The 23,096-nt window shown below is 68.5% G+C and overlaps 1 protein-coding gene across 7 annotated transcripts in view; it reads right to left on the bottom strand.

The window, feature by feature from the left end:
• The window catches only part of SH3BP2 (SH3 domain binding protein 2), a 30,969-nt gene that overhangs the window by 6,672 nt on the left and 1,201 nt on the right, over positions 1 to 23,096 (bottom strand). The window contains exons 1-6 of one of the 7 annotated variants that reach the window (XM_016159305.2): positions 18,233 to 19,652; positions 11,136 to 11,187; positions 2,625 to 2,764; positions 1,929 to 2,031; positions 428 to 545; positions 33 to 103 (exon numbers count right to left, since the gene is read on the bottom strand). In XM_016159305.2, the coding sequence (XP_016014791.2) occupies positions 33 to 103; positions 428 to 545; positions 1,929 to 2,031; positions 2,625 to 2,760 (428 nt within the window). In that variant the 5' untranslated portion in view covers positions 2,761 to 2,764; positions 11,136 to 11,187; positions 18,233 to 19,652. Of the gene's footprint in view, positions 1 to 32; positions 104 to 427; positions 546 to 1,928; positions 2,032 to 2,624; positions 2,765 to 3,578; positions 4,045 to 4,348; positions 4,513 to 9,625; positions 11,104 to 11,135; positions 12,392 to 18,232; positions 19,653 to 23,096 lie in introns of those variants that run through there. The other 6 variants (XM_016159304.2, XM_036227415.1, XM_016159302.2 and 3 more) reach the window with 6 other exon arrangements.

Raw genomic sequence — 23,096 nt, 5'->3', positions numbered from 1 at the left:
TGCGTGCCCACCTGGCGCACCCCCAGGCCCACCTGGCATCCAGGTGCAGCTCCTTCTTCTCATGGGGCTGGCCAATCTCCCGGCGCAGCAAGGCCATCCAGCTCTGTGGGTCAGCCAGGGCCGCAGTGGGCACAGGACCGCCAAGGCACCACCCCGCGCCCTCCTCTGCTCACTGCCCACTGGTCTGCAGCGACCACCAAGGCTGGGGGGACAACCCTGCTGGCCGTCCTGGGACTGCAGCCCCCTCCGCCCATCGGGGCTCCTCCCAGACGGCACGTGTGAGCATGCGGTGCGGGCGCCTGGGGGGCGGTCCCTGCCCGGCTGCCCAAGCCCCGGCCACGCCCCTCAGGGCCGGGACAGGGGACCTGCGAGCTGCCCGCCGGGGCTGAGGGCCGGCCGGGGGCCTGGGCCAGGCCGCCTCGCTCACCTTGCGCTCGTCCTCAGAAGAGGCCGAGAAGAACCACGTGCGGTGCTTCTTGCTGATGTGGACAATCTTGAAGGGGAAGACGTTGTTGGACGTGGTCTCCTCGGCGGCCCGCATCACCCTGAGGGCACAGCGCCAGTGGTCACTGCCTGGACCATGCCCGCGGAAACGGCCCCGCCCCTGAGCAGGTCTCGGCACCCGGCGCCCTGCCCCGAGGAACACGGCACATGGAGACGGCCGGGCGCTGAGCGGAGGGCTGCTGGGGTCCAGGCATGCACCCTGGGAGCGGCACCGTGCGGGGCTGCAAGTCGAGGACGTGTCACCTCACTGCCCGCGGACGCCACTCTACACGGACACCACCCTCCCACCTCAGGCGCTGCCTGGCCGCTCAGGGCTCTGCATCAGGCTCTGCGCACACACACCCCCTCCACCGCGCTCCCCAGGGAGCATTTCAAGGAAGTGACTCACTGCAGCTGCCCCCCAGGCAGGGTGAGGGGTTTGCACAGAGGTCGTGAAGTCTACCGTGGGGAGGCCTGCCGGGCCAGGCAGCTGGGGCAGGCATGCCCACGTGGCCCATCAGGGGGCCCTGGGACAAGGCTGCAATGCCGCCAGGCTGAGGGTGGTGAGTTTGGGGGAAAGAAACGTCCCTGCCTGGGTGACCCCAGAAATCTGATGGGCCAGTGTCTGCTGGCAGCCAGGTGCTAGAACCTCCTGTCCTCCCTGGCAGTGTCTGGCCAGCCGAAGCTGTCCCTGGGCCGGGCGCTTCGGCAAGGCACCCCCACTAAGCTGGTGGCTGAGCCAAGGCCTGGAGTCACTCCCTGAGAGTCCCAGTCCCACTGGTGACACCATGGGACCCCTGGTTCTTCACAGGCCCTTCCAGGGAGGGGAAGGCACAGACCCGCGCCCCAAGGTGCTACACCCAGAGCGGGCCCAGGGGGCGTGGGGTGGATCGGACGGGACTAAGGGGCCACGCTCCCGCATGCCCATCCTGCCCGGAGGGCTGCGGCCGGCGCTCGCCTGCGTGTGGACCTGGGAGCCCCTCGCAGGCAGGCTCGCGGCCGCTCGGCAGAGCACCCGCCCGCGGCACGTGCGAGGCAGGGCGCTGGCCACAGTCTGGGCGGTCCCTGCAGCAGGGTGGCCGGAGACGGGGCCCGGGCCGGGCTGGGCTCTCGACCCCATGAAAGGAGGCCGCCGTGGGTAAGGGGCAGAATGCAGGAGGGGGAGGCATGCCGATGCCACTGGGCGGTGGCTGACTGGGGACTGGAGACCAGATGGTCCCATCCCCCGAGGCCTGCTGAGGAAGCAGCAGGGAGCCCCCAGCCTCACTCCCAGGCCCTCAGCAAAGGGCTGAGGGTAGACTGTGAGGAGGGGGCGAGACACTGTGGGGGCCGAGAGGAAGTGACCGAGGCGGGACGTGGTCCCGAGGGGCGGCGACGTCGGCCGTCTCAGGAGAGCCCAGGCGGAAGGGGAGGCAGGCCCCTCGCGGGCAGCGGGCGGCGCTCACCGGTTGTAGCCGCTCAGGGAGAAGGCGCCCTGCGGGGAGGCCGACGTGCTGCTCCTGAAGTAGTAGAGGCACCGCTTGTGGACGACGACGAAGCGCAGGGGCCCTGCGGCGGCAAGGCGGCGGGGGCGTGAGCCACGGCGGCCACGGGCGAGCGCCCGCTCCGGGCGCCCTCCCCGGGGGCCCTGGATGACGCTGGAGGCCGGGCAAGCTGCCCTTCCCCAGGGGTCCACCCGCACATGTGAGCGACTTCCCAGACACGCTGGCCAGCCCCACGACGGGGGACGCCTGGGGGGCTGTGCAGAGCCACCAGGGGCGCCCAGGGACAAGGGCTACGAGGTTGGCTCAAGGACGCCCAGAGCCGGGGCCCGAGGCCCCGGGAGGCCGCGGCCGTCTTGCTGGGGGTAGCAGGGCTGCCAGGAGCTCCCCTCCCCCCCGGGCTGGCACAGCGAGAAAGGGGGGCGAAGAAGCCCAGACAGCTTGCCAAGGAGCCGAGGACGCCAACCTCGGGTCTCTGGGGTGGTGGTGGCGGCGGGGGGCACCAGGAAGGGAAGGGAGACTCCAGAGGGCCCACCATGTAAGGAACCGGAGGCTCGGAGAGGCAGGGCGCTTGCCCGAGGAGGCCAGTGGGGTGGCAGGACCGGGGCCCGGCCCTGTCCCCACGCCCTCCGGTCTTGCTCGCCACCGCAACGGACTCACATTTGAGCAGCTGCAACTGAGTGCCGCCCTTCTTGTGCAGGTAACCAGACTTGGTCACCCCCCCGGGCATGGTCAGCAGGTTCTGGGCGCCGATGGCCTTCATGGGGATGGGCCAGTGCATCTCCTCGGCCTCCATTAAGCTGCAAGACGAGGGGAAATGTTTCCGCCAGGGCTGGGGACCAGAGGTGGCTTAGCTGGGGAAACGCAGGAGGGTTCCGGCAAGACCCCGGAGCGGCACGAACGTCCGCGGCAACAAGCGGTGGCGAGAGAGCCCCCTTCCCAAAGGCCCCAGGCTTCCAGGTGGGGCCCCTCGGAGACAGGGGCACCTGGTCCATTCGGCCAAATACAGACGCCCGGGGACCCCGAGAGCTAAGCGTGTCCCTTCATTGCCACTGGCTCGTCCAGCACCCACTGAGCTCAAGGCCCCGCGGGGACGAGGACGCGGCAGTGAAGGAACGCAGAGAGCCACCCGCCCGGCTCAGCCGGCCTCGGAGCATAACCGCCGCCCTAAGCCCAGGTACCCGGTGCACCTATAATGGGGCCTGCCCTACACAGGAAGTCAGGGAGAACTTCCAAGAGGAGATGACAAGGGTCACAACCTGAAAGAGGGAATTTAAGAGGTACAGGGGCCAGGGCAGGCCCTGGCCACCATCTCCACCAGCGCTGACCCTCGGGAGGGAGGAACACAGCCCCCAGACCCCTCCCTCCACTCCTGCCGGCTCAAGCTGACTTCTGTCCACCCCTTTCTTAAGGCCCTGTGACCAGGGGACAGGAAAGCAGGTAGCCAAGAGCCTCCACCTCCCGGCTCAGACGACCTCGGTTCCTGTCCTGGCTTGGTCCTCTGGGGGATCACTGAGCCCCAGCTGCTGGGGCTGTAAAGCAGGAGGATGGCACAGAGGCAGCCTGGCACACAGCACCCCCCCTCCCCCGGTCAGCAGTGACCGTGACAACTACCTGGCGGGCTGGGCGGCATCCACCCTGTCTCCCCATCCGCCTGGGGCAGCACTCGGGCAGGGACCACACAGTGCGTGACTGGCGCGGGGTTACCCAGGCGGGCGGCCCCACGTGCCAGGCGGGGTCAGGCCTGCCCCTTCCCCAGCCTCTCCCTGCCAGCTGTTCCGCACTTCCGCAGCCGGCTCCCTACCCAACTCCTGCTCACCCTGCGGGGCCCCGGCCCAGCGGCCTCTTCTGTGGGCACCTCGAGGCCCAGTCACTCTGGGGCCGCCCCCGCCAGGCCCGGCCCCCGCCAGGCCCCAGGGGAGTTGGAGGTGTGCGGTCAGAGCGCAGCCAGGAGCGGGGCAGCCACGGACAGACCCAGCCGGGAGTCCTGCCCCTGCGGCCCGTCCCCAACACCCACACAAAGCCTTTCACTCTGCGCCTGGCAAAGCAGCCCCGTCCATGGAATGCTCCCAGCCTCCAGGGACCGGGCTGCTCCCCTGCCCCCGCCCCTGCCCCTGCCCGGGACACCCCGGCTGCGCCCCCCCCCCCAGGCTCCATCTGCTCACGATGCCGACTCCTTCGGCCAGGGACCCGCCGACAGCGCGGGGTGCAAACAAAGGCACAGCGATCCACCCGCCCCCCCGGGAGGCGCTGGCAGAGGGACGGGCCCGCACCGCGTCCGGAGCCCCGGACTCGCCCGCCCGGCCCGGCCCACGCCCGCCTTTGTTCCCGCAGGAAGCGCTGGCCCGGGTCCCAGCTCCGTCTGGCCGCGGCGCGGTACTCACGGCGTCCACGCGGCGGGCACGGCCGGCTTCCGGGGCACGGCCCGCCGGCCCTGCGCGCAGCGACACGGCCCCGGGGGCCCCTCCGCCGCCTCGGCCGCAGCGCCCGCCGCCCGCCGGCCCCAGCCCCGCGGCCGGAGCCCCGCGCCCGCCATGCCGCCCCGCGCACCGACCCCGCGCCGCCGGCTCCGCCCCGCGGGCGGGGCCCGAGGGCAGGTGAGCAGCCCCGCCCCCGCCCGCCCCGTCTCCCCTCACCGGCGCCGGGCCTCAGTTTCCCCATCAGCTCCACTGAGGACTGGAGCTCCAGCTAATGTCCAGAGTGCCGCACAGAACCGAGAAGCTACTGATGCAAATGAGCATCCGCCCCACAGCCCCAGCTCGGCCGTGCCCCTGGGGCTGCCGCAAGGCCGGCTCCCGGGGCCCAGTCCCGCCGCTGGCGCGCTTGGAAAAGGGAGTCTCCGTCTACACCTCTGTAAGCGGGGAGATGGCCGCCCTGCCTCCGAGGGCTGTGGCGGGTCCAGCTGGCTGCGTGCCCTGCGGGGCGGGCATGCACTCAGGCCCCTAGGCCAGGTCTGCCGTTCTGGGCTCCCACCTGGGCAGGCGCTTCACCTGTCTGAGTGCATGGGCTCCGCCCTCCAGTCCCCTGCAGGGGCCAGGGGTCTGGTCCCCAGCAGCTCCCACCTCCTCTCCCAGGAGACCCTCCGGCTGGCCAAAGGCTGGCGAAGGCCCTTTCTGGCCTCCCGAGCATTCTGACGCCTCCACCTCCCACCAGCACACGGGCTGCCACCCAGACCAGCCACCTGCGGCTCTAACAACGAGCTGTCCGTGGTTTCCCCTCCCTGGTGTCCTGGCCTCCACCTCAGGCCAGCTCTTGGGGCTCCCTTCCCACTGCAACCAGCCTCTCCCCGCGGCCTCCTACATCCTGCCTCTGAGCCTCCGGTCCCAGCGCCCTTGCCAGTCCCTCCTCTGGCAGTGTACAAGGCCACCGGCTCCCCCCCCAGCCTCCTACCCGCCCCCTCTGAGCAGCCGGCCACCGCCTCCTCTCGGTTCCCGCCGCCACCCTCCGCTCACACAGTCTCTCGCACTCACAGGCCCTTCCCGTCGCTGCCCTGTTCCGGACCTCCAGGGCCTCAAGCCCACCTGACCCTCCGGATCCCTCCCCGTGGGCCTTTCACGGCTCTCCTCCTGCGTTCCACCTCCTGTGAGCCTGCGCCAGCCAGCACCATGGCTCCCGCTCCCCGAATCCACGAGGCACCGTCCGCCAGGCCTCTGTCCACACTGTTTCCACTGCCCGTGGCTGCAACGGAACCACGCCAGCACGCAAGAGCTGGCTGCAACGAACCCCAATCCTCCACGAACAGAAGAGGAAAGAGCTCCTTCCGCGAGGCCAGCATTACCCTGATATCACAACCAGAGACGTCACAAGAAAACGACAGACCAACATCCCCGACGAAGGTGGACGTAAAAACCCTCACCAAGAGGCAGCAGACTGGTCGTGCACCACGCCAGGGAGCATTCGACCCAAGCATGCGAGCTTGGTCTAACGATTCAATGAGTGTGACACATCAGATCAGTCGAATAAAGGACAAGGATCACGTGATCGTCGCAGAACAAAACCACTTGACAGAATTTGGCAATCCTTCGTGAGAACACCACCGCTCAACAGACGAGGAAAAAGAGAAAACTTCCTCAATGGTGAAGGGCTGTACAAACCCCCAGCTCACACCGCACTCTGGTGAAACACGGTGCTTTGCCCGAAGGTCAGGACGAGGTGAGGACGCCTGCTCTCGCCCCTGCCATTCGTCACTGCACCGAGGGTTCTAGGCAGTTCCACGAGGCCAGAAAAAGAAAGGAAAGGTATCCGGATCGGAAAGGAAGTTAAACGTCACAGATTAGACTATCACGTATACAGAAAATTCCAAGAAACCCATGAAAAATTATTAGAACTAATGAACGATCTCAGCTCGGTGGTAAGATACAAGATTAATACACAAAAATCAGTTGCATTTCTATACACTAGCAAGGAGCAATCCGAAAATGAAATAAGTTCTCTCAGGCAGTCTTCCCTGACCTCTGAGGAGTCCTGTGTTCCCCCAGCAGCTAGCACAGCCCCTCCGAACACCAAACACACGAGGCTGTCACTGTCCCCCGTCCTCACCAGCTCAGGCCCAGCACAGAGGGGGCACCCAGGGAGCCCCAAAGGAGGCGCAGAATGTCGACCCTGGTGGGCACTGGGGACTGCGGTTGTATGGAAGCCACAGGCAGCCGGAACAGAAGCCCCGCTCCGGTTCCGCCTGGCACGTGAGTGGGGACAGGGGCGGCTGCTCTGGGGACAGAGCCCACCACTCCTGGTTCCACACCTGGGTGAGGTCGCGGGGACAGTAGGGTGGCCCACGTCCCCACTCCCGTTCAGCTCAATGGCCAGGCAGGCTCAGGCCTGCGAGGGCCTCCCTTTCACCCGGCCACCTCCTCTCCGTGGGCACGATGCAGGCCCTAGGTGGCCACTCACGGACCCTGAGCGGGGCGGATGGCTGTGGTGGGACCAGGCCGTGCTCTGCCTTCGCCTCCCCTGAGACTGGCCAAACTTCGGGGACAGATGCCGACATCCGCAGCCCCTCTCTCCAGAGGACGGACCTCCAAAGGGAAGCCCATCCTGACACCCCGACATCCTCTGACCGCACTGGCCCTGCCCTGCACCAGTGGGTGAGCTGGGTGGGCTGGCAGCTGACCAGAAGGCCGGTGCCAGGCCAGGCTGGGGCAGAGGGGGGAAGTGGTGGCCAAGGGCGAGGATGATGACAGGTCGTGGTGCCCAAGGTGACCACATAGCTTTTGGGGACTTTCAGCCCAGCTCAGACACACCGGCTCTACTGAGCCCAGGGAAGTGGAGGGGAGTCTTCAAGGGGCGCCCACACTCCTGGCCTGCCTGGCCTCCCTACTGTGCGCCTCATTGCCCATGGCATCACCCCAGCCCCCCTAACCTAATGGTTAACCTCTCTGCACCTCAGGGGCCCCCGAAGGCCTTCCGGCCAGCTCAGTGCAGGAAGCACTCGCCGAGCTGCCAGGGGCCCCACTGAGCCACCTGGTGAAAGCTGTCAGGGACAATGCTGGAGACCCGGGTTCAAATCGCCAGGCCCGCCCACCACTGGGCCTCCTCGTCCTCCGGTTTAATGTGGGCACTGAGAATCTGCTCCTCAGGGTCCCGACACCCAGCCGCACAGCGCTACGTCCACCCTCAGAGGCCTGAGGTCACCCAGGAAGCCGGAAGCAGAGTCGGCCTCACGTCCAGGCGTGCCGAGCTGCGAGCTCAGCGGAGCTGCCTGGACACACAGGTTCTGGGGACGCAGGTCGGGGGTGGGTGGCCGGCCTGGTGGTGACTGCTGGGTGGGCTCCGTGAGCCCTTCCGGCAGGAATGTGTGCACGTGTCTGCGCAAAAAAAGGCAGGTACCCCGGGTCCGCTCTGTGCTCATCTCCCCCCTTCTCTCAAAGTGGAGGCTGGTCCGGGTGACCCGAGGTTCAGGGTGGGGGCAGAGCAGGCAGGTGGAAACGGCTCCATCCCGCAGACAGCTGCTCCCAGTGCCATGGAGCGCAGGCTCCGGGGTCCCTGCTGCCGTGGGGCTGTGTGCCCTGGGGGAGTGGGGTGGTCATCACAGCATGGGCCCACGTGTGAGCTGCGGGTCTGCCCGCGGGTCAGGGTCACGGTCAGTGCATGCAGACAGGATGTGTGCTGCAGCTACACGGCTCGAACGCGGGCTGTGTGTGCGCGCCAGTGTGTGTGCGCACATGTGTGTGCGCGCACATGTGCGCAGGTGTGGGCCTGGAGGGCTGGGCCCCTGCGGGCTCTCCTCCCCGACGCCTGCAGACGCGGCCCGGCTGTGGCGAGGGAGCTGGTGCCTGGTGTGACCACAGTGTCAGGGGTTCCCGTTAGCGGCGACCAGGCCGGCTCGTCTGCGGAAGTCACGGGGTGCAGTGGGGCTGGGATAGGCCAGGCCCCCCAACGTAGTTACCCACACACTCACTGTACTCATGCATGCCTTACACACTCACACTCATACCAAAGCACGCGCGCATACACACCCATACTCACATACACTCACTCACCCATACACACTCACACCCGTGCATACCCATACGTGCACCCACGCACACCGCCTACTTGTTCACACGTGCACACCCACTCACACACATGTACACGCTCGTTCACTCGCTCACGTGCACACACACACAGGCTCCAGCGGCTCACAGGACCCTTCATGGGGGGCCCCCGTGCCCTGGGCGGGCAGCGTGGACACAGGTCAGAATCGCCACCACCCCGGCCCACACCGGCCACACACCAAGCTCCCCCTGACCCGAAGTCACACCAGCTCGGGGCGCGACTCCCACCTCGCAGGCTGGGTCGCTGAGGCCGGGAGAGGCTCGGCACGCACACCGAGTGCACTGGGCACTCCGCGCGGGCCAGCTCTGTGCTCCTCGGGGACACGTCGTGTCATCGTCCCGACACCCTCCGAGGTGAGAACCGGCGTCACCTCCACCTCACCGACGAAGACACCGAGGGCTGGAGAAGCTCAGTGGCTCACCCCGAGTCACGCAGCCAGTTGGGGGGCGTGCGCGCCCCCGCCAGGCGCAGCCGCCGCCCTGGTCTGGCGCTCGGAGGGCGCGAGGTGGCCACGGGGCAGCAGCGGTGGGGGGGGCGGGGGGGGGCCCCAGCTCGCACATGCCCCCCTTTCGGTTTCCCTCTCCCTTCCTCTTCCCAGAACCTTTTTCTATGAAAGAATCAAAACCAAAAATCTGCGAAGGCCAGTGACCCGCCGGGCCAGAGGGGGGGCCACCGACCGGGCTTCGCAGGCCGAGGCCGGCTGCCGGCGGGTCCCGACACCCCGCAGCTCCTCACTCCGTGCCAGGCCCCCCGCGCCGCGCTCCCCGGGCAGGCAGCCGAGAGGTCCCACAGCTCTGCTGCCCCACAGCATACCCGCTCACCCGCGCACATTTATGTTCACGCACACACACACTCACGCAGTCACACGTGCACACGCGATGTGTGCGCACACGTCTGGGCCCCACACGCCGAGGCCACCCCGTCAGAGCGTATGGTGGGTGGCTCCCTCCGACCTGGGCCCTCGCCCCAGGAGGCAGGCCCCAGCCCCCCGCCCCCCGCCAGCTGCAGGCTGAGCGCCCGGCGACCCGTGAGCGCCCGCTGTGACCCCACCGAGGGCCCCAGATCCCGCGGAGGGCCTCGCAGGTGGCTGTGCAGGCACCAGGCCCGGCCCGGAGAACCCCACTGACCTGACGGCACAAACCCAGCACATAGCTCTGCTGCCTGGTGACGGGTCGGAGACAGGCGTCCTGGGGCTCAGGGCAGCCATGGGGCTCAGGGACCATGGGTCAGGGCCGCGGACCGCATCCCACAGGCCGCCCCTACGCAGCCCAAAGCGCGGCCCTGCTGCCGGCAGCCGCCTGCTGCATCTGGAGCCTGAGGCCACCAGGGCTTCCTCTCCCCCGGGACTTCCTGTTGCCAGAGCCTGGGCAGCCCCAGAAGCCGACACTTCCTGCCTGTCACCCGTGAGTCCCCAGCTTCGCCCACTGGCGCTGTGTGGCCTGCTGGGCTTTAGCCGCTCCTGCTTCCGGCCCCTCCGTGGTCAGGGACCGAAGCTCTCCAGGCCCCTGGGAGAGCCCAGCTGTGTCCCGTGGGAAGATGCCTCCCGCAGGTCCCTCCCTGGCCACCTCTGCATACTTGGCTTCTCCCTAGCAAACCACTGACACCCCTCAGGGTCAGGGCGTTAGGCCCAACCTCCGCCTATGGAGAAGCCGGTGCTCCCACCCCACGGGGAGCTCACAGCCCCCCACAATGCTCCCTCCAGCAGCACAAACACTACTGCCAGCTCCGCCCTTGGGGGCACACGGAGGGGCCACGCCTCTTGCACCAGGAACCTTTCAGGTGCTCACCTCTCTGCCTTTTGACACCATAGTCACCTCTCTGCCTTTTGACACCAAGGGACCAAGACACAGGCTCCGAGCCCGGGCCCAGGCCTTTCCCCATCACCCCCCCTCCAGTCCTCCCACGTCAGACGCGGCCTCTGCGAACACGGGCTTCCTAGAAAGCGCTCATGACCTGGGCGCCGAAGACCGGAGACGGCTCCCGTCACTCCTGGGCCCCGCACCGCCCAGGCTGCGGACACCCAGGCCTGCTCTGGCCCGCCACGCCCGGCTCCCTCCCCTTCCCAGACCCAGTCAGGAAGCTGGGGAGCAGGGCCTCAAGCCCTGGCCCTTCGGTGCTGAGACCGCACACCCCCTGCCGCTCCCCACCCTTGGGTCTCAAGGTCACATCCATCCCAGGCAGCATCAGCCAAAGGAGAGTGTCCTGGGGCTACCTCTTCGGTGACAGCCACAGGGTCCCTGGGAGTGGCGAAGGACTGGTCTCGTCCACCGGGTCTGCTCGGGCACCCGGCTGGCCACATCCCTGCGTGCCGGGGCACTGCAGGACGGCAGCCCCCAGGCCGGGGGCCATCTCGGGGCCACAGACATCCCGGAAGGTGAGGCGCTTAGGCTTTTGTGTCTGAGTGGCCCTCTGGGTGGGCTCGGCCACCCGGGACCAGCCGGCTGTGCCGGCCTTCATGTCCTCAGGTGGCCGAGGGCAGACCGTGCCTTCGGCAGAAAGCTAGCCGTGAACTGACAGACAGTGGTGGCTGGGGTGCGGCTGGGGCCCCTGAGCCGGGCCGCTCTGGTATCTGCTCCCCAGGGCCGGTGCCTGAAAGTGCCGAGGGGCCGCCCCGCCGCGCGGGATGCAGACACTTACCAGGGTGGCTGGAAGCCAGATGGCAGGGCCAGGCAGGGGGCAAAGGGTTAGCCTGAAAAACAGGGAAGGAAGCTTTCACCGTGGGCTCCCGGGGTCTGCAGCCCACTCAGGAGCGAGGCGACCGCCCACCACGGCGCTGCCCGCGAGGACACTGTGCTCCAGAGAGGCCGACACTGGCTGTGCCGCGGCCAAGAAACGGAGGCGTGGGGCCTGAGACTGTGCCCCTGGGAAGCGCGGCCGCCGTGGGAAACGACACACACACAGACGGGGTGCGCCAAAGTCCTGGCCCAGAGCGCAGGCTTCCGCCGACATCCGTCTCCAGCCCTGGGCCTGCCGTGCAGAAAGGGGCCGGCCCCGTGGGCAGCACCCAGCAGGCACCCAGCTGCACGGGGCAAAGCTGAACTGGCCTCCCCAGATGTCCACGGCCTCGCTCAGGCCCGGCTCTCCACCTCCCGCCTCGCGCAGGATGGGGTCAGACGCCGCCGCAGGCCCTCACCCCGACTCCTGCGTGTCTGCTCGTGCCCCGGCCATCCCTTCCTCTGCTCAGTCGGGACCCTGTGCCCGGGGAGTCGGGGCACGCTGGCGGCCTGGCTCCGAGTGGGGATCTGGCCCCTGCTCCCCGCTCTGGGCCCTGACACCCTCCAGGACCATGTGCCTGCCCCAGAACATACCATCTGCTCCAACAAACACCCTCTTGTGTTTTAAGAACAGAACCATCTAGAACCTCACCCCTGCCCTGAAATCTGCAAGTCAGTGGCACAGCCCCGCCACCAGCTTCACCAGCTGTGTGTCCCCAGCTCTCCCCACGGGCCCTGGGCGCTGCCTGGGAGACAGACCAGGGGATGGACAAGCGGGGTCAGTGTCCTGTCCGCACGCACAGCCAACCCCCCCGCGAGCCTGTGACCAGCACGCGCCCGGACCGTCGCTCAGAGCCAGGGTGAAGACCTGTGACGTACAGCCTGCCCGATCCTCCGCTGGCACCGATGGCCGGCATGCCCGCGGCCAAGGCCCCGCCGTGCCCCAGGACCTCTGCGCTGGAGCCGGCCAGCGTCCCCGTCCCCAGAAGGTGGAGGTGTGCCGGGCTCTAGAAGGCGCCCGGGGGCCTCTCTGGCTGCCCGGGAGGAAGCCCAAGGCAGCCCGGCCGCGCGCTGTCCAAGGCCAGAACGAGTTAGAGGGCGTGCAGGAAAGGGCCTGGGGTTCTGCGGGTGACGGCTGACCTCGGGAGGGGCTTCTGCTCTGGGCCTCCCGGAGCTCGAGCTCAGTCCCCACAGAGGACTCGTCCCCGACGCCCCACCAGCCCCCCAGCGCTCCGAGGGCTTCCTCCCGCAGGCCACCGTCTCTGCCTCAGCACACGACACCCCAGGCGGCACCCTCACTCACAGTCAGCGCAGGGCCGGCCCTGGGAGTCAGGCCGCGCCAGCAGGGCCCACCCAGCGGAGCCTGGACAGAGCCGGGCTCCCCGGAGGCGGCAGCCGTGTCGGGAGGGAGGCGTGCTGGCCGGGGCCCCAGGCCGGCGGGGTCCCTGCCCAAGGAGACGAGGTTGGTGGAGCACCGCGGTGAGGAGCGCTGGGCCTGGGGGACATGCAGGCCACCAGTGTCGCGCCTGCCTCAAACCACAGGCCAGCAGAGGCGGCTCAGGATTCACACTTCAGTTCTTCGTGACTCTGACGAGGTTCCACCTTCTGACGACTTGAGGAAACTCTCCTGAGTGCTGCCGTGTGGGCCCACCCATGTTCCCGGGCCTCACCCACGGATGCCCTACGCGCCTGAAGAGGCTCGAGGCCCTGCACCGAGCCAGCCTGGGCACCCTGAGGCCCCAGGCCCTGCACGGGGCACGGGGCACCGCCCACGTCTGCCACCATGAGACGCTGGCCCAGCCGCGTGCCCAGCCGCGTGCCCTTGGCTGGCAGGACAGGGCAGCAGGCAGAGTGCAGGCTTCCCCAGGGGCAGCACAGGCTCCCTCGACCCTGCGGCCCCCCTCTGAAGAGTGGGGCTGACAGGTCCCGGGGGGGTGCTGTCCCAAGGACCCCCCAGCACGGCTGGTGGTCAGGGTCACTCTGGGGCCACCTGGCCACCGGTTTCTGCCAGCAACAGCACCGTCGTGGCCACGTCGGGAATGGGAGGGCGGGACCGCGAAGCCCGTCCGGCCCACCGCGGCCGCCTTCGGAGCAGCATTCCCACGAGCTGGGGACTTCCACCGAGGGGAGCTGACAGACAGGTCTGCCCCCGCGGTTGGCTCGGCCTGGACCACCACGCTTTCTGCTCCTCGGCCCCCTGTCCAGACCGCACTGCCCCGGGGCTGGACCCCACTATCTGCACACAGAGCCCCGCTGCCCTCCCGCGCAGGCCCCCCAGCTCCCGGGGCCCCTGGCCGTTCCCGGCTGCGCCCGCCTGCGCCTCCCTCGACGTTGGCTCCGCCCCGCGTGCCGGTCCCCTGCGGTGTGCCCGGCGTGCACTCGGCACCTCCCGCAGCACGGACGGTTGGCATCCACCCCGCTAGCTGGACAAGCCCAACTCCGCGGGTCCAGCTCACGGGGCGTCTCTGCTGCACTGAACCACTCACCTCGCCCCCGAGGGCTCCTACTTCCCCACCCCCGGAGGGAGGAGTTCCGGCTGAATGACAGACACCCGGCTCTGCTGCCCCCCAAGTGACCTCGGCCAGGCCCCCAACCTCCCCCAGCCTCAGCGTCCTTGCTCATGGAGCGAGGCCAGCAGCCTTCACCGACGGAGCAGGTGGGGTGACTGGACCGCGAACCTCAGAGCCCCGGCAGCTGCGCCCTGGCTGCCCACGCGCTGACCCCGCAGGAGCCCAGGGGATGTGGCAAGCAGAAGGCCGCTAAGCGCCGTCATCAGGACACCCAGAAGGGGCCCGAGCTCCCCTCTGAGATGGGTCAGACAGACCCCGCTACAGACCAGAACCCCCGGAGAGCAAGACTTCGCCAAAGCCAGCCGCCCTGCCTCCCCTTCCCAGCCGCCACTGTGCTCGGCCCGTGGGCCGCGAAGCCGCTCTGGCGCCCCCAGCACAGGCTCACGGAGCGCCTGGCCTGCCTCCCCGGCCGGGGCCGGGCCCCTCCGGAGCGCAGGCTGCCAGCAGCCCCGCCCGCGGATGCCAAGGCAGGCCGATCAAGGCTGGGGGCACTTTCCTGCCCACGGCCACCTCCGGTGACAGGAGGACTGAGCCGCGGGCTGGGGCAGGGGCAGCAAGGCCACCCCAGAACGCCTCCGCAGTGCTACTGTGTAGCCCCCTCGGTCCCCAGCTGCCCGAAGGTGACCCTTTGCTCTCCGGACCAGGAAGGCGAGGCTGAGCGGGCCACAGCCCTGGCCACCCAGCCAGCACTGGCCCCATGACCCAGGGCTCGGGGCCACCTCACCCATTTCTTACCAAGCCTCCGCGGAGGGGCCGAGGCAGAGGTGCCCCAGGGCCTACCCATGGGAAGGACACGGCGTCCGCCCACCCGGGCAGCTGGAGGACGGCTCCGGCTCTGCAGGGAAGGGCACATGGGCCGGCCGCACTAAGTGGGCACACGGGCCGGCCGCACTAAGTGGGCACACGGGCCGGCCCGTCCTCCTGCACCCGGAGCTTGCCGCTGTCTTGACCTTAACCCCAGAGCCCACGGGAGTCGGGTCAGGCGACTCTGCGGGCCCCGGGCCCCACCCCAAGCTCACTCGCCGCTGCTCAGGGCAGGGCTGGGTGGTCTGGTGCTCACCCCGGAACAAGCTCTGGCAAAGACGCAGAACCGGGCCTCAGTTTCCCCATCACGAACACAGGCTGCCCCGGGGCTGCTGGGCTCGGCACTGTGAGGAGTGCCAGGCCGTGTGGACAGAGGCTCAGATGCAGCGAAGGAGCAGGCAGGATGGACGTTCGGAGAACAGTGTCCCCGACGCGAAGAAGAGCCTGCCCACTGGGCAGCTGACGATGCTGCGGCCAGAGGACGGCACGCTGCCCACCGCGGGGCGGGGCCTGGCGCGGCGGGGCGTGATGGGGCGGGGCGAGGCGGGTTGGCAGCTGGGGGGCCCCTCTGTCCCGCATGCGCATGCGGAGCGCCGAGCTGGAGCTGCGAGCTGCGTTACCCCAGCTCCCAGACACTCGTGCCGGAGGCGGTCGGGGCGCTGCCACCTGCCGGCCGACACCACACCCTTCACCCCGGAACCCCAGCCAGCCTCCCCCTCCATCTGGGGCTCCCCGACCGCTGAGGAGAGAGCCACTCTGACTCATGTCCTCGTGACGACCGTTCTGGCCAGACGTGGTGACACACCAGCCAGCGTTCGGGGAAGAATCTTCCACGTGAAGTGGCCAGGCAGGGAGAGCGTGCGGGGAGTGTCCCGGATCAGGAGCGGCTTGTGCAAAGGGCCTGGGGTCAGGGCAGGAGGGGCAGAGGCGGGGCCACTCCCGCATCTGGTGGGGGCCGCGCACCCCGCTGGGCATGGAGGGGCTCGGACCTGCCCCCGGCTGGCGACCTGGGCGGAGCTCCCAGGCCTGGGCTCCAGCCCCGGCTCCCCTTCCTGGCATGGGGACCTGCCACAAGTCACTGCACTCCGTGAGCCTCGCTTCCTCGTCGCCCACATGGGCTTGTTGGTGATGGCACCCCGAGGACCAGAGGAAGCAGCTCACAGGGCGCCTGGCCCAGCGCTGGGTCCCAGGGCCCCCGGGAGCGGAGGGTGCCCCGCTCAGCCCAGCAGGTGATGCGGGAACGTGATGGGGATACTGAGGCCGTGAAGCTCGTGCAGGTGGGGTGGGGGTGGACGAGGCGCCCAGAGAAGCCCAGCCCCCTGTCCTCCGGGAGCCAAGGGCAGAGGCCAGAGGTCAGCCACGACGGGCACGCTGCGCGGACACCTGCTGTCCGCTGTGCGCGCCCTCCGCACCGGCAGCCGCTCGCCGGGCACCCCGTGGGGGCCACCGGGGACACCAGCCGCGACCCCTGAGGCAGCGGCGGCCTCGGCGGCTCGGCCCTCTGTTCCACTGCTGTCCCTCTCCTGGCTCCGGTGCCAGGGTGGCCCCCGCACGGCACACAGCACCTCAGTGGGTCGGGGCCTCCAGGGCCAGTGCGTACTGCGCCTGCTGGGCTCCCCTGGCCAGGGGTCTGAGCACCCAGGGACCAGGTGCATCATCTGTCGAGGGCTCTGGCTCCTGCCCACCCACCTAGGCCGCGAGCCCTCAGGCCGCCGTCCGCCCGGCGGCGACCCGTCCCGTCCGTCCACTGGCGCCAGCGTTCTCGGGGTAGGTCTGTCCCCAGGTTTACTCCATTTACCCTTTTGTCCCTAACACTGACATCGGTGAGCTATTTTCCAGCATTTTCCTTCTTTGACACTGTCGATTAATTTTTACAGAGGTTTTTGATCGCACTGTCTTTTACTCTGGGCCACGTTTGATTCCTGAGTAAAGTCTAGGTTGGCCTCAGGAGGGGGCACATCCGGGCCGCGTCTCGTCCTCTCACTGGCTACCTGACTCGGGTCACCCGCAGGCCTGGGGAGCGGCACCCCGGGGCCGCGGCAGGCAGGGCCCTGGGGAGCAGGCCGCTCCCAGGCCTGGGCCTCTGGCTCACGGGGTCAGGGGGACAGAGACAGGCCCAGCAGGAGGGAGCACGAGAGAGGACCAGGACGAGGCGGACAGCAGGCCGGACGTGGGAGGGCGGAGCAGGCCGCTGGCGGGGTGGGTAGCAGAGCGGGGCGCTCCTGCTCCGTCTGGGAACCTGGCCGGGTGCTGGACCGGATGACTCATGGCCACTGCCCCGTCCTCGCCGCTCAGCATGGGCCCACAGGGGCCCTGGCGGCCTGGCTGTTCCCAGGCACCCTCACACTGCCCCATTGTTCGCCGGCCCAGTGTGGAAAAGCCTCTGGCAGGGGGCCTGGGCTGGCGGGAAAGGGGCCCGGCCGCCACCTCCCCTGCCACTCCCGCCGCGGCCTGTGCCCGGCTCCAGACAGGAGGAAGCGGGCGGCGGGCACAGAAAGTCTCCGTCCGCCAGCCTGCCCGCCGCCCGCTGCCTGCTGCCCGCCGCCCGCCGCCCACTTTCCAAGGCCAGTGGTCTGGAGGCCCCCTGCTCTCCACCACCCCCTCCCACCCCCCGCCCCAGCCCCGGGCCCAGCCGCAGCAGAGGTGACTCTCAAAGGTGACCGCGCTCGGTCTCGAGGGCAAGGCCTCTCCCGGTCGCTGCTCAACCCCGTCGGACACCGCGACACCCTCCCTCGACCTCCTCATGCTGTCCCTGTCCGATGAACTCTCGCCTGACCTTTGGCCTCAGCTCGGGTCACCCCAAGCCACCTGCTGATGTCCCGCGGTGAAGCATTAGGTGTCCCCAGGAGGTCTGAGGGGTCGCGGAGCCCAGGACCGGGCTGGAGAAGAGAGCCTCTGGTGGACATGCGGTGCCAGGCGTCCCCGGGGACTCCCGGCTGGGCCTCTGGCCACCGCAGCCTCAGCCTGCGTGAGCCCCATGGCCCGGGCTCTCCCACCTGCCCAGCGCCCCACACCCCACCCCTGGCCGCAGACCCCCGGATCCCCGGGGCGAAGCGCCCCCCAGCCCTGCCGCCAGCCCGGAGGGGCCACCTCAGGGCCATCATGCACAGGGCGAATGTTCTCATCGGTGGAGTAACCGAGGCCCCCACAGGCTGAGTGGCTTCGGGAGGCCGAGCTGGGAACCAAGTTCCGAGAGTCGGCCCCTGAGGACTCGCCCTGGCCAGGGGCCTGCCACGGGGCCGGGTCAGGCTGCGCTGGGTGGGGAGGCAGGCACGGCTCAGTGGGTGCTACAGGGCCACCACCCCTCCCCAGGGAGACAGCCACGGGGTCACAGCACTATTGGCCCAAAAAAGCCAGCAAAGAAGACAGGGGCCGGGGGACAGTGGGCATGCCAGGCCGCACTCCGTCTCTCCAGCTCTGCGACCCTGGCCCTCACCGCCCCTCCGCAGAGGTCACGGACACCACCCTGGTCAGTGGACCCCGCCCCCACGCAGGCCCAGCCCTCCCACGGGGCCCACCCAGAGCTTGGAAAACAAACTCGCCCCTTGCCCCAGGCCCGACCCCTGCCCTCCCGGGCCCTCCCTCGGAGCCTCTAGGCCGACACACTGCCGGACCCTCGGCCTGGCCACTTCCTGGTCCCACACACCTCCTCCTGCACCATTCCTGGGAGTGGCCCACTGGAAGGGGCCCAGGCCTGCAAGCGGGTGGGTGGGTGCATGGATGTGGAGGTCACAGGCTTGGGCCGGAGCAGCCCAGAGGGAACCGTCCCCTCCAGCCACCAGGACTCCAGCCCTGAGCCAGCTGCCCCCTCGGCGCCCGGCTGGCAGGAACCCCGGCTCGGGGCTGGTCCTCCCAGATCCTCCCCGGGGGGCGGGGAGCCCTGTTTCTCAACCCTCTTCCTTCCCCAGTGACTTCCTACCCCCAGAGAGAGCAGAGCCACCAGCAGACACAGCACTTCAGCCTCCTGGTCACATCCTCAAGAAAATGGGAAGACAGAGCTCACAGGGCCCCCGCCCCAAGTGGCAAAGCTCACGAGGCAGGGCGCCCAGGACCCCGGGCTGGGTCGGGGGACTCACACGGGCGCCATGCCGCGCTCAACTTTGTGTTAAGTGGACACCAGGGCCACGGGAGCCAGGCAGCGGCGGCCAGCGCTCCCCGCTGAAGCGCCATGGGCTGGCAGGAGCCGGTCAGCAGGGAGGCCTTGGCGGCCTGACGCCAGCTTGCGGGGGCTGAGGCCCTCTGCTGCCTCCAGCTCGCGGCCAGGGTCACCAGCACGCACCATGCCCAGCACCAGACGGCCACCGGGCATTCCGAGCGGTTTCAGGCCAGATGGTGATGGTGAGGGGAAGCCAACTCCCATCCTGTCCTGAGGGACAGGACCCACCCAGCTGTCCACCGACCTTCCTGCCAGGCCCAGGCCCCCAGCACTGTCAGGGGACAAGGGGGTCAGCACCAGCCCCTCTGGCCCCAAACAGGAGAGGAAGCGGCTGGGGGGAGGGCGGGACCCTCCGCAGGAGGCAGGAGGCGCGCCAGGTTTCCTGGTGCGTCTGCTCGGATGCTCGGGCCACACAGGGCGGTGCTTCTGCACCTGTCCACTCGGGGGCTCCCAGACCCGCCTCCCTGGCTCCTGTGCCCCCACTGTCCTAAGGGTTGCAGACCTGGCCTAGCCACCTGAGGGACTGGCTCCCCCCCGGGACCCAGAGCCCAGGTCTGCCCTGTGGCAGGAGGCTCAGGGGAGCACAGGCTAACCCCAATCTTAACGCCAACACACATCTCCAGAAAGGAGCAGAGAAAGGACCCACTACCATTTAGGGTAGGACCTCATGGACACCTGGCCACTGAGACCCGGGTCAACGGTGGCAACTGCGGAGAGCCGGCAGCTGGAGCCCCAGCAGGGACGAGCGCTGGGTGGGCCATGACGGAAACCCTGAGAGTTCCCAGCAAGGCTGCACGCAGCACGGCAGCCCGTAATTAGCCGGCCCAAAACTCCGCCACCCCTGAGGCGGGGGCCTTCCAGGATGACGGAGCCATTTGCCTCTGATGCTGAGAACAGAGACACAGGTGCGGCAGGGAGTGGCGAGCCAACCCCCAAGAGCCCCGCCCCGCGCGCCCTGCCCCAGCCTGCCCGCCCCGCCCGCCCTGCCCGCCTGCCCGCCCGAGCTTCAGGTCTGCGAAGCCTCCCAGCCTTGGCACCAGGGACCGGTGCTCCGGTGAGAATGCAACGCCCGACGGTCTGAGGTGGAGCTGGGGCGGGGACCCCAGCACTGGGGAGCGGCTGCAAAGGCAGATGCGGCTTCGTGCCCTGGTGGCCCCTCAGCCGCTGCTGTGCGGCCTGGCTCCCAGCAGACCACCGTCGGCGGCCCGGGGCGAGGGGATCCTTGCTCTAGATGCTCCAGTGGGACTTATCACTGCACTAGGCTGTGGCCATGTCCTCCGTGAGTTCCCAGTCCAGCAGGGGGAGGCGGACAGGTAAACATGGTGGCCAGAGAACGGGCTTAGGGGCTCAGAGGAGGCACCCGGCTCCAGCACCCTGAACACAGACACTCATGCCTTTTATTAAACCACTTCTGGGGGAGAGAGTGGCACTGTGGGCCAGGTAGAGCTGCTACCTGGGGGCACCCGCCAGCAGGTCTGGCCCTCTGACCTGTGGGCCTGTCTGCTCCTAGGGTCTATGTCTGGCCCAGGCCCTGACACACAGGGCACCCAGCATCCATGAGAGGGGCAGAGGGCTGAAGGGGGCAGCTTTCTGAAGGGGGTCCACCACTGCCCCAGAGACAGCGACTGGGGATGGGGGAGAAAGGCCCAGGCCCCCAGCCGGGGCTCCAGGTGGCCTGTGGCCACTGCCCCAGGTTCCCGAGGTTGTGCGGCCGAGCCAAGGCCCACCTGGCATCCCAGGCCCCCAGGCCGAGCCCTGACCTCTGTCGCCATGCTGGGGGCAGCCAGCAGTGAATGCTGGGCTAGGTGGGGGCTCGGCGGGCTCCGACCCCTGCCTCGGGACACGCGGCCCTCTGTCACAGGACGGAGGTTCTGGATTATAATACGCCCAGCGGCAGGGTCAAGGGCCGGGAGGCCGGCCAGGGTCTGGGCGGGCCGCCTGGACAGGCCCCCCACAGGGCTCTTGGGCACTACGAGTTAGAACAGTTTTTACCCCATTTCACACGGAGGGAGCTGAAGCCAGGGCGCTCCGCGCTGGAATGCGCCACCCCCCCCCACCCTCACCCCCACCCCCCCTCCCCCCCGCTTCCTAGGGAAGCTCTGTGCCAACTCCAGGAGGCCCTGGGAGCCCGCACAGAAGGGCTCAGCACCCTCCTCCCTGTCCATGGGGGTGCCCACCCCGTCGTCACCACCACAGGGCTGTCGCCAATCAGCCCGGCACACCCTGGGGTGGGGCCTCGCCTCCCCCTGCAGGCTCGAGCGAGCAGGACCCTGCACCCCGCCCAGCAGCCTAGAACCCGCTTGCTTGGCAGCGGCCGGCCCCCAACCAGCTCATGATAAACATCTTATTAACACGGACACAGGGCACTTCTCGGAATTGGGGCGTGGCCTTGGGGGATGGGGCATGGATACCACAGGGTGCCCTGCCAACCCCTCAGGCCATTGCCTCAGACGACCGAACCCATGCTACACCCCTCCGGGCGGCCCACTGATCCATGTGGATTGAAGGTCACCTCGGGACTCTGGGACCAGGGGTAAAAAAAGCGCCAGCCCCGCCAGCAGGGTCCAGCGTGGTCTGTGACCTGAAATGGGGCGAGCCGGGGCTGACCACTCCGGTGGCCTCAGAGCTGGAACCGCAGAAGTTACGGTGCCTGGGGAGAAGGAAGGAGGTGGGGGTGGGCTGTCCTCTCCTCCCAGGAACTTCAAGCACCTTGAGGCCCCTTTGCCAATAGAGCCCAGCCTAGGCTTGTCCTTCACTCACACAGCTCCTGGAGTTCAAGTTCAAGTGCAGCTCAGGAGCCTGTCCCCAAGCCCAGATCCACCAGTGGAAGGGGCTGCTGTCACTTGAGGGTCAGGGCGTCTAATTCGCTAAAGAAGCGCAGGTCCCAGGCTGTGGCAAGGCAGCTCTCAGCATCGTCCCTGCCCTCTGGGGCACAGGCCCCGAGGTGGTGAGGAGGCCCACCTGCCCGAGGCTGCAAAGATCCCAGAGTGCTCCTACCAACACCTCTGGAACTTAGACGGCCCACGCGTGGGACTGTCTCCAGCCCGCGGATGCCTGGTCAGGGTCACTGGGGAGACCCAGAGGCCTTCGGAGAGAGGCTGCCTACCGTGGAGGGAGGACTTCAGTGTCCCGAGGGCCCCCTCCCTGCCCCCCAGGCCTCCCTCCACACCTCCGTCCATGCCCCGTCCACACCCTCGCCACATACGGCTCACACCATGCCACGCTGGTCGAACTGGTCTGCACCCTCCCCACTGCCAGCCTTCGGCTCCGTCTGTCCCTGTTTCCATGGCTGTTCACCACGGCTCAAGGAGCCCTCATCCTGATTGCAAACCCAGCGTTCACGGCCACTTGTGAGCCACCTCCCTCAGCCAGGCTGCCCAGTGCTGGCCACGCTACCCTAGGTTAGTAAAGAGCCACATGTGGGTGTGCCCGGAGCTTACTGAGGCCACCTACTAGCCAGCCAGTGAGGGGAGGGCAGGGCCTGACAGTCACTGACCCTTGGTGTCCCACAACAGAGCTTTAAGGACAAAAGCTAGGAGGAGCCAGGTGGCTCCCCGAACCTGGCCACTCCTGACAGACTCAAGCCTTTGCCATGAGACCCAAGTGGACAGGGACCTGGGAGTCTGCCCTTTGCCCCAGACTTCTCCAGACCTGGCCCCAGCCCCGCCCCCAAGCAGAGGTGGCCCCGCGACCCTGCTATCCAGCCCCAAGGGCCAGGGAAAGCAGCTCCAGTGACTCGGTCACCGAACACCAACCATGTGCCACCACCAGCCCCTTGGACACTGATGGCCACTCCTGAGATAGACAGTGGTTCAGACGAGGGGACCAGGGCTCAGCGGGGTGACGCGTCCTGGACGAGGTCACACGGCTGGTGGACTGAGGCAACAGGGTCCAAACCCAGGACCTCTGTGACCACGGCTGTGCCGCTCTGTGTCCCTGTGCCCCCCGGGCTCCCGCCTGCAGGCTTTCACGCACGCATGCACCCACGTGGGGGGGGGCGGGGGCCGACCCGGCACCGACCCCCTCTGTCCTGTGCGCAGGAAGGGCTGCGGCAGCTGCGAAGCCTGCCCACCCTCCTTCCGCCTCTCCCGGGCCAGCCTCCTTGGTGGCTCCTCCCTGACCTCATGGGCCCGAGGATCTCCCCCCAGCGACCGGGACCTCTATCAGCGCCCCTCTTTCCAGATTACTGACCGGGACTGGCCTGCCCCCTCTGTCCAGGGTACGCCCCAACGAAGGGCACAGAGCCAAGTATTTGGTGCGGGACTTAGGCAGTCTTCACCCTGCAGTGAAGCCTTGGCCCCCAGGGGTCCCCTGCGTGGGTGCCCTAGGTAAAGGACACCGTGCTGGCAGAGAC

This window comes from Rousettus aegyptiacus, unplaced genomic scaffold, assembly GCF_014176215.1.
Source record: "Rousettus aegyptiacus isolate mRouAeg1 unplaced genomic scaffold, mRouAeg1.p scaffold_m13_p_10, whole genome shotgun sequence".
Lineage (NCBI taxonomy): Eukaryota > Metazoa > Chordata > Mammalia > Chiroptera > Pteropodidae > Rousettus > Rousettus aegyptiacus.
Note: the sequence above shows the minus strand (reverse complement) of the source record. Positions and strands in the feature narration are given on the sequence as shown.